The sequence below is a fragment of the Apteryx rowi genome, unplaced genomic scaffold, assembly GCF_003343035.1.
Source record: "Apteryx rowi isolate R43461 unplaced genomic scaffold, aptRow1 scaffold_458, whole genome shotgun sequence".
In the NCBI taxonomy this organism is placed as follows: domain Eukaryota; kingdom Metazoa; phylum Chordata; class Aves; order Apterygiformes; family Apterygidae; genus Apteryx; species Apteryx rowi.
In genome coordinates this window covers 176,042-186,593 of record NW_020450714.1, presented here as the reverse complement: position 1 = coordinate 186,593, position 10,552 = coordinate 176,042, and the positions used below count along the sequence as shown (strand labels likewise).

General features: G+C 36.7%; 1 protein-coding gene across 2 annotated transcripts in view; it reads left to right on the top strand.

Moving 5' to 3' along the window:
• Nucleotides 1–10,552, top strand: part of TERT (telomerase reverse transcriptase) — a 38,592-nt gene that overhangs the window by 20,273 nt on the left and 7,767 nt on the right. For both annotated transcript variants that reach the window (XM_026077570.1, XM_026077571.1), the window contains exons 9-15: nucleotides 373–486; nucleotides 3,204–3,275; nucleotides 5,163–5,348; nucleotides 6,777–6,903; nucleotides 7,230–7,291; nucleotides 9,648–9,772; nucleotides 10,094–10,231. In XM_026077570.1, coding sequence (XP_025933355.1) covers nucleotides 373–486; nucleotides 3,204–3,275; nucleotides 5,163–5,348; nucleotides 6,777–6,903; nucleotides 7,230–7,291; nucleotides 9,648–9,772; nucleotides 10,094–10,231 — 824 coding nt within the window. The remainder of the gene's footprint in view (nucleotides 1–372; nucleotides 487–3,203; nucleotides 3,276–5,162; nucleotides 5,349–6,776; nucleotides 6,904–7,229; nucleotides 7,292–9,647; nucleotides 9,773–10,093; nucleotides 10,232–10,552) is intronic.

The following is a 10,552-nucleotide window of genomic DNA, read 5'->3' as shown; positions in this document are numbered from 1 at the left end:
ACTGTGGAAGGTTGGACACAAGGAATTACGGAGCCACATATCATCTGAGCTTTGTAACTCCTCTGTGAAGGAGGAAAGGAATTGTGCTTGAAATCAGTTATAAAATTCTTTCATCTAATGATAGTTGTCTACTGGAGTTTGCTAATAGGAAAATGTAGGGTTTTATTTCATTGATGAACTTAAAACTTTTGGAAATGTATCTAGATTCTTCGAGGAAAGCAAAAACGTATTTAAGTAAAGGTTAATTAGCAAGTTTCTAAGCATATTTCTTAATGAAACATGTATGTTATGCTTGAAAAAAATTAAGTAAATATTTAATGGCTATTGGAATTTTTTTGTTGCCGGTTTTTTGTTTGTTTTATTCTTTACTAGGTACTACTTACAGTGCTGTGGAATTCCACAAGGCTCCATTTTGTCAACCTTACTTTGCAGCTTATGCTATGGAGACATGGAAAACAAATTGCTCTGTGGCATACAGCAGGAAGGGTAGGGTGATTTGGATGTTTTATTTTTCCTGTGCTCTGTTATATTTTGCATACTGTTTTTCAGATTGCTGCTAGACTTGTTTAGAAACAGCAACATAACAAACACTGTGGAGTGCAATCTATGAACATTCTTTTCATGATGTGGAAGGTTCATCTTTTTCCAGGTTTCTCAAAATACTTTATTCAGAGTCCTCCCTTAATGTTAGCTGCAACTGAAGGTAATAAAGGATTGCTGATTTGGGGCAAAAACTTAAATTTGCAAGGAGAAGTAGAATGTAACAGTCAAAGCATGCTTTTTAATGGACAGTATACAGCATTTCTTTGGCATTTAAATAGTTGACTGCTCAATCCTGTATTTTGGGTTTCAGTCTTGCAATACACCAAGGCCAAAGTTCTACAGAATATTTTCACATTCTTCACTTCCTGTGAAAATAAAAATGTGTGTCTAATTGTTGTACAAGTTGTACAACACTTAAACAAGGTTTCATTTTATTATATACAAACAGAGCTAGATTGTCTTGGCTGTCTTCATCATCCTTGTTTTATGGCAGAATGCAAATAATGTGGGAATCTCAAATTAGTTTCAAAGTCATAATTTTGTTGGGTTTTTTTTTCCTAACCTTAATTTTCCATTTTAAGGATTTACAACTCTCCATTAGGAGTGTGGTACACATTAAGACCTCTGAAGCTTCAGTGTCGCTGTAATCATCAATATGGGGGGAATTTCCTTAGCTGTCATAAGATTGGGATGAAAAGTGCTGAGAGAGAGCTTTCCTAGATATGTGGGTGAGAGGCTTCAATAATATATGCCTCCAGGTTTTAATTGCACTGTTCTGTTTCCTTAGAAAGTTCACAAGCATGGAAGATTTGCCAGGCTCTTGCCAAGAGCATAATATTTAGTGATGCTGTAACATGTCTGACAGTATCTTCTTGAACACCTAACAGGTTTATGGTTCTCCCGTGTTCATTCCCACAACACTGTGGTCCTTTGTCCTCAGCCAAGACAGGATGTTCATTACAGGCTTCCTAAAACTCCAGTCTCCTGCCTGAGGGCCTTCCACTCCGCCATCTGCAAATCTTAATACTGTTATCAAGGTTGCATATTTGTTGTGTATTTCTTTACAAGACACACTGGTTCTTGTTAGAAACCCTGCACGGTTCTTGGTACAGCTTCAAAATCTTTGGGCCCTGCCTGTGCTTGTTTCTTAGGAGTTCTGCAGAAAGCTAGCCTGGTGGAAGCTCTACTTTTTCATTAGACATAGAAAATTTTGGTCCCCTTTTGCCTCCATAGGAACTGGTCCCCCACTGAATCCCAGATTAGGATCTTTAGGCATGAGCTGGACATCGGTGAGCCTCCTGAAGCTTGTCCCTTTTCATACATCTCCCTTCATTACTGTGAATTCTCTCCTAAGAAAGATAAAAGAAACTATGTGTAGGGGCACTCTAGATAAGTGCATCAGTCCAGAGTCTCATCTTCGGAGGCTCACTGGATAATGAGAATCACAATTTTAGATACCCTCCTTCTACACAAACAGTATAATCCTCATAGATCTTAGGATGCTAGAAAAGGCATCCTTTAATGTTAGGCTATTTTGGAGGGATCTTTCCCTCTTTTCCACATCTCTTGGGGCTCTTATTAGTCCCTGTGAGTTATCCTACCCAGTGTTGCCAGGGTTGATGGATCATAGTTTGTCTTCTTGCTGCATAAATCAACTTCTGGAAAGAGTGAGCATATCCTATGGAGCATGTTGATGTCTGGACTATTTGTTCCATGATACAGGTTCTGTTAAAGATATTAGTGTCCTACCTGGAATTCGCAAGAAAACTTCCATTTTACAGCTCAGTTGCAGAGACTGTGATGATACAGGTCTAAATAGCCATCCATTTCTTTCAAGGAATGTTTTTTTTATACATACTGAAATTGCAAAACTATGATTCAGAAGAATACATTTTTTGTGTAGCAGCTGTTTTTGAGTTTAGAGCAGACTTTAGGATGTCACTTAGGTGTGTATTCCATGATTTTGGTATTTTCATTTGACCTCTTAATTCAACTATTTGACCTCCTAAGTGGCTATTGATTTGGTTGGACAAAAGTGAAGCTGATTTGGTTGTAGTGAAGGTAATAGTCCTGTTTAGAAGGGGAGGTTGGACTGGATGATCTATTAGGCAGGACTTTTCAGCCAAATATAGGCAAGCTTGGGGCATGCATTCTGTGGAAGAAGGAAATTCCAGCCTTTACAGTGGTGGACTTTAGTCTGATTGTTTTATGTTCAAGTTACAGCTTCACAAACAAGCTACTTCATGGTAATCCAAGATACAGAGTTAGAGTACATCAAGTATCTGGTATCTGCATGTGTACCTGGTGTTATACCACCTTTGCTTGCCTTGTGAACAAAGATGCCACAAATTCTCAAATGTAAAATCCTGCTTCCAAAAAGCTACTATGGAGTAGCTTGTGTGCTGTAAGTTCCTATATTGCTTCATGTAGCCAGCCCCTCTGGTTCCTTTTATTATTATTATTTTATTTATTTTTAAGGAAGAAGCAAACCTAGGAATTTCTTCATGAAACCTAAGTTTGAAGTCATGTTGGCCTCTACCTTCTTGCAAATTAAAACAAGTAGTTATGTTATTGGGCACGTTGTCACTCTTGGGGGAATAATAAAGATTTGAAAGGATTACATATCAAGCAATTTAACTTCAGTTTCTTCTTGATTCCAGAGTCCTGATACGTCTAATTGATGACTTTTTGCTGGTTACACCACACTTAACACAGGCAAGAACTTTTCTGAGGTATGCTATTAAATGCACAATCTTTAAAGTAATAAGCATTAACACCTTTTAGGATGTTCTGTTTGATCTCCTTCACACCTATACATATAGGTTTGTTTGGTTTATGGATTAATAATGGAGAGCTGGTTTTGGAGTCCTCGCTAGAAGCCTGTGACTGAGAAGAATACTAATAACTGTGTTCTTGACGACCAACCAACCATCTGTTGTATCTCAGATGGTGGGGGATTGCTGAGATTTAAAGTAGAGATCTATCTGCTGACCTTGATGGAGCTTCTGGCAGCAATTAGTAATGCAGACTAAGCCAGAGCAGCTGACAGTTGTCTTTTATGACCGTTTTCCCCTCAAAATTTTAAAATGTTTTGGTTACATTCTTAAAATGTTTTTATCAGGCAGACATGCTGCTGCCTTCTGTTCCTGGCAAAATAATGCAATTTTTCTCTGATCCAGTAATGATCAGAAAATTCTTAGCCATAGTATTCTGGGGTGAATATTTGAAGATACTGATAGCATGGCAGCATGTAACTCACAGAACTTTTCAAAGAGTAATTCTTCAGAGTGCTTCAGAATTGCTTTTTTTTTTGGGGGGGGGGGGCAGGCACCGCAAGAGGTTCCTTGTTACTGTGGAAATGAGCGTATGTACAGTTGGCAACTAAGAAGAAGGGTTGTGCTGATACCAAAAGCAGTTTTAAGGATCCAATGAGAGAGGTCTTGAAGAAAATCTTAGCATCTGCAATGCAGTCAGTTACATCATGCTTTTCATAGTCAGAAAGATGCAGTTCTGTTGTGACCCTGAAAGGTCATGGGAGTCAATTAAGTACAGTTTGAAGTATAAATTGTACTGAATAGTAGGATAGTGTTTCTTGAAGACCTTATTTGCCCTCAGCTTCTTAACAGAACAGGAGGCAATCTCTAAAGATATTTGGATCTACGGTTCTGAAACTGATGAATCATTTGACTTAAGTCACTGAGGACATCAATAGACTGGGGATACCTCAAAATATTTATCTCTGTAACATCTTTTCAATACAATGTCACTTGCAATTGTGTTGCAGATATTCTCCTACTTGTTGTTATCAGCATCTTCATGTTCTGTATCAACTTTGCACTAACTGTGTTGGTTTTCTGTGGACAAGTGGCCTCTTTTGTGCAGGTTATCCAGATCTGCTTAGAGGTCCTACAGACTGTCTGCTGTGAATGGAATAGCAGCAGTTTTTCTAACGTAGTGTCAGAATTGAGGGACTCACAAGATTTATTTTCAGGAAGCAACATTATGACTGTTACTCCATTACAACAAAAAAAGGCTCCCTCTTCCCCTCCCCCTTTAAAAGCCTGAAACCTGCACATAAATAAATCACCAAATAAGAAAATCTGCTGTTTGTTCAAGAGATGACACTGCTGATTCAGCATGTGGTAGGTGATTGAAAGGCATACCAGCAACAAAGAGATACTTGGGGAAAACCTTGTGGAGAAAATTCAAGGCTTTTCACCAGATAAATGAGGTTCCTGTTATCTGGAATCTCCCTGCTTTACCTCAAAACAAAAACTTTCTTCTGGTTTTGACCTCAATGGTTTCTGTGAGCATGGTTTATGCAACTTGAGTCTCAAATGTTTCATGGTTTAACCTCTCCTTTTGCCTTAATGTGTAAAAGTTTTTCTTCTTCTCACTTATGATATCCTTAAGCTTTTATTTATTTATTTATTTATTACCTCCAATATCTTCAGCTTTTGGTATTTCTAGCTGTGTACATTTACCTAAAGGGCTGGCCATGGTTTCCTTTATTCTTGGGTTTCTGTCCTTTATTTATGCAAGATCATATGTGTCTTGGGTGGGAGGGGGAGGTTTGGTTTTGAGGGGGGGGTTAGGCTAACTGTTTGTATTTGTTTTAGGACTCTAGCAACAGGTATTCCTGAATATGGCTTTTTAATAAACCCTAATAAGACAGTCGTGAATTTTCCTGTTGATGATATCCCAGGATGTTCCACATTTAAACAGCTGCCAGATTGTCGTTTGATCCCGTGGTGTGGTTTATTATTAGATATACAGACACTTGAGGTTTACTGCGATTACTCCAGGTAAATAGAGTGGTATACTTCAGCATAAGCTTTACAGTATGTGATGCACTATGTGAGGAGTACAAGACTGTTCTGTGAATGGTGTAGTTGAATTCACTGCAAAACAAATTTTACAGTTCTGCCTCTTATGCAGTAATTTAAACATTTTCTTCTGCTATCCAACCTGCCATTAACTTCATTCCATCCCAGTGGAACGCACATGCCATTAACCTCATGAAATGTGACATGAGTCACTAGTGACTAGAAGTCATGTACCATATGGTGACTACCTGGTTTCTGAGAAACTCGTATGATCACCTCAGTCCAATTTCCTTCACTGCTATGCACTGTATCACTGAATCTGGTACCATAATCTCAGAATGATTAATGTAGTTATACTTTATATACCTTAACAGAGGCAGCAATGATTAAATGAACTGCAGATTGGGATTAATTTTGTATAGACTAGGGGAGCTAGTAATCATGTCAGTCTGAGGTGGTCCCTCTGGTACGTTTCAGATCTGAAATGTAGGGGGGAAGTAATTAGTGTTGCTAATTTAAAGAGATGTTAAGTACACAGAGCAGTCTAATTGGAGTGGTATGGATCTCAGGACAGGACAACATACCCTGCTGAGAAGTTCCATAGATCACTTGCATGGAATCCTAGCCATGGCCTTAGACATTTCTGAAAGATTAACAAAGAAGTGTTTAAACTGAATATTGCTATGATATTCAACATGCTTAGTATAAACAGCCCATGAATATGCTTAAGTAGGAAATTAGAAAGAGGTTTTCTCTCACTGAAGGGGCAAAGTTCTTCAGTAGTTTTCTAAAAGATAAAAGTTTGGTCAATTTATGAAAAACATTTTCATAACATGATTTTTCTATACTAAAATCAACAGCTAAAGAGATCTTTTCACTTGCTGTGTTTATAAAACAAACAATTTACATGTATGAGCAGATTGCTGCTACTGGTCTAGGAGACACTTACCCCCAAGGGTGTTTGTTAAAAGAGCCTCCTTGCTTTGGATAAGCTAGACTTAAGTAATTGCAATGCAAAGCTTGTTGGGCCAAGGTGAACTGAGGTGACTTCCAGTCTAAGCTCCTGTGTTGCATGGATCACTGAGTATAAGCTGGTCATTGCTGGAGTCAGTAATAGTGGTCTGGCTAGACCACGTGTTTTAAAAATGCATACAGTTTGTTTAAAGTTTTTGACAGGGTGAATTATTCAGCCCTGAGGTACTGAAGTCATTCCTGTAACTAATAGCTTCAATGCTACAATGTCCAGTTGGTTTCTAATTTGTTTTTGGTGATAGTCATCTTTTAGCTATTGACTCATAGATTTAGCAAGTAATCTCTGTAACATCAGAAGTTAAATCAGGATTAATTTACAGAATTTAATTTAGTCTATTAGCCTATGGAGTTTAACTACTTTTCTTTTCTTTCTAGTTATACTGGTACTTCTATCAGATCAAGTCTTTCCTTCAATTCAAGCAGAACAGCTGGGAAAAACATGAAATGCAAACTGATCACGGTCCTCAAACTGAAATGCCATTGTTTGTTTCTTGATTTACAGGTGGGAATATAGAAAAGGATGTTTGGGAATATCACAATTAGTGATAAAGGGCATTAAACTTTTACATTAGAGCTCAAAGCAAGTTTAATTTTGAAAGATCAAACATATCTTGGAAATACTGGCATCAACTAAAATATGGGGTATCAGCACCTTCCAGGACTGAGCTTTCAAAGTATTGTTACTTATGTGCATAATAGAAATCTTTGAAGTATAGCATAAAATAAAATTTCTCTCTTGATCATCTTATGCTTTTGGACTTGAACAAAGCACAGTTGGTGCTGGTGACAGTAAAATATTTTTATAGCTTCATTTCTGTTCTATTCTAGATCAACAGCCTTAGAACAGTTTTAATTAACATCTATAAGATATTTTTACTTCAGGCTTACAGGTAGGTCACTGTCTTTTGCAGTAACTCTGAATGTTTCAATACTGTTTCTTGACACATGCTATGGATTAGCAAACAGTATGCCATAAATATGTGCAGTGGTAAATTGTAGTCACATTACTCTTGTTTCAAGACTATTCTTACATAATATTGTACAATTCAAGATACAGCATTGTATTGCTGTTTGTATTTAAGTGACACTTCACTTAATGGACTTTTAATGTCTTTAGGTATTCACAGCTGACCTCAAGAAAAGCAGCATGTTTTGTTCCGGAAGAATGACTAGAAAGCTAATCACTTATTAACCAATGTACATTTAGAACTTTGTATCTATTAAAATCATGTAGAACTTTGACCTGGATTATTTTGCTTTAAGTGAGGTATCATTCTTCCAAGTTAGTTTCTTAACTGCTGATAATTTCTTACTTGCTTCATAGCTGGTAAAGTCTAGATTTTTTTCTGAGCTTTTTTTTGAAATGAACATTTTGAACAAGGATAAATGGAAAGGAATCAAAACTGATAAGCAAGTTGGGAAGATACTTTAATCTCTGTGCATCAAAAACTTTGTATGATTGGCAGTACCAAGTAGTATAGAAAAACCCCATGAATAAAGATTAGTATAAAGACCAGGTCTCACAGATCTAAAATTACTCTTTCAAACTTCTTCTGGTGGATGCTTGATGTTGTTACCTGACAATTGTTGTGCTCTAATAAGCCCTTTTTAGTTCCATCCAGTCTGAGTGATGACAACAGGAGATAATAGGCATGCAGTCATATTGTATTCCTAACATTTCCTATTCAGGAATCTTGTTATCAATTATTTCCAAATTCCAGAAAATAAAAAGATCACTTTCTTATTTTCTCTGATTTGTGGCTCAAATCAGAATCCATTAAGAGGGCTTTTTTTTTTTCTTTTTTTTAACAGCAAAAAGTTTGAGGTGTTTCCCTCTTTACAAAAATCAGGTGTTGCTCTTTTGTAGTCAGATAATGCTGTTGCTGGAGGCCTGGTATAGTTTTATGTTGCAATTTACTGGCTATGTTGAACCTTTGTGTTGGCATTCAAGCTTACTTTCAAGATTTATAGAGGCCATGGAGTCTAGTATATCCTTTCTAATGTGTGATTCCATAAAAACTGCGGAGTTGCAGAAAATTCATAAAGGCAGTCAGCTTGTTCAGATGTGCGTGTAGGGTTTGGGGTTTTTTGTTGCTGTTGTTTTTTCCTCCCCCTCTCCTGTCTATAACACAGTAAGTAATTGTGGAAAATTTCATCTTTCTATATGGTTTACCGGTTGTGTTTCAGCCATAATTACTGTGTTGGTCTTTCTTGGTTTCTCTTGTCAAGGCTGGTAGGTGATTTAAGATGATGCCTACTTACATTCTGTGATATACTTTTTAGGAAGTGGAATTTTAGTTCTGTTCTTAAATTCAGCTTGGTCTGCATTCACCCCATTTGTGTATCTCATGGCTAGTACCTGATGCCTTCAAAACTCTTTTAAACCTTGTGCTGTGGGTGACTTCTGATTCTCCCTCCCTCCTCACTGCGATATGCGTGATTATTTTAAATAATTTCTGTTTGCTTTTATGATAACACTTTTCTTACTCTTCCAAAGGTCTTTATTATGTCAGAATACATATACAAAACTGTTCACTGTGCTAACAGCAGACAAACCACTAATTCAGTCAGTGTTTTATGATCCAGTGCAGTAATTATGTTTATACTTTTAATATTTTAAAGTAATCACTTCAAATTCAATTTTTGCTCTATTAATTTAGCAAGCTGTGTAAGTACATACATAGAGTAATTACAATAAAAATCATTTTTTGTAATTATTATGTTCAGCATAAGCAGGGTTGTAATGCCAGAGTCTGAAGCAAACAAAATAGCCAACAGTTTAAAAATATGTCAATAAAGAGGTGTAAGGGAGCATACGATATAAATCATTTGCATAGAATTGGCCTCCAGTTAGACAAAAGAGTGGGGATCCTGTCCTGTGGAACACTAGATGATTTGGAGGTCTGCCCACCTGAAGAACAGTGTTTGTTTCTTTCTTTCCATTGCGCTCGCTCTCATGTGTGTATTCTCTGGCTTTGTAGTCTGTGATATGGAATCAGTGAGGGACTGTAACTTTCCCAGAGCATAAAACAATTATTATCTTCAGAAGAGATTTAAAAAGAAAGTTCTTATGCATCTGAGACTCGTTGGGTTTGTATTTAGGAGAGGTGTCATATGCTAACAGTGTTGGTATAGCTAAAGGCTGTTTGGTGCTTTTAAATTTTGTGTCGTGCCTAAGGTATGAAATTGTACTTTCACTTTAAATTGCAAATGACTTATGATTAAATAAGTTCTTTTTACGAACAGGTTCCATGCATGTGTTCTCCAACTTCCATTTAACCAGCAAGTTAGAAACAATCCTTATTTCTTCCTGAGGATTATCTCTGAAACTGCATCATGTTGCTATTCTATCCTGAAAGCCAAAAATGCAGGTATAGTATATTAATGGCAATGAAATAACATAATTTATTTATCTTTTGGGGGTGTGTTTGGGTTTTTTTTGGTTTTTGTTTTTTTAAGAAAAAAACTTAAATGTCTAGTCAGATCATGTTATTCTGAGATAAAGATCCGGAATAAAAAATGTGAAGTGGATAGTAGGGATCACACTTAGTGTGCCCCCCCCCAACTCCATTCCCTGAAAAAAAAAAAAAAAAAAAAAAACTTGGAGTGATTTTACAAAAAGTGGGGAGGGGACATGCATACTTCTGAATACGCATCATTTCAATAACAGCATCTTTTTGCTCTGTCTGTAGGGATTCCTCTAGGTAACAAAGGTGCAACTGGTGTATTTCCATCTGAGGCAGCAGAATGGCTTTGCTATCATGCCTTCACTGTCAAACTAGCAAACCACAAGGTTGTTTACAAATGCCTACTTAAGCCCCTAAAAGTGTGTAAGTATTCAATTACTTTTACAGTTTAAAATATGATAGGTTCTAATAAAACTTAGAATTCAAAGAATTCTTAAGTTTTCTTTTCATAAAGCATTTTTTCTTAAATGTACAGTAATACATTAATCAAATACTACTATTAGTCAAATCCACATGTGCTTAAGTAGGCAAACTAAAATGATATGTTGTTTCAGCATTACGTGTTCTATAGCCTTGTTCTACATAAGGGACAGTTATTGTTATCTGGCACTCAATAAGCTTGTACAGTTCAAAAAGCTTAATATGCTTGGGTTAATCATGTAAACATTCTCAGCAGCTTGAATT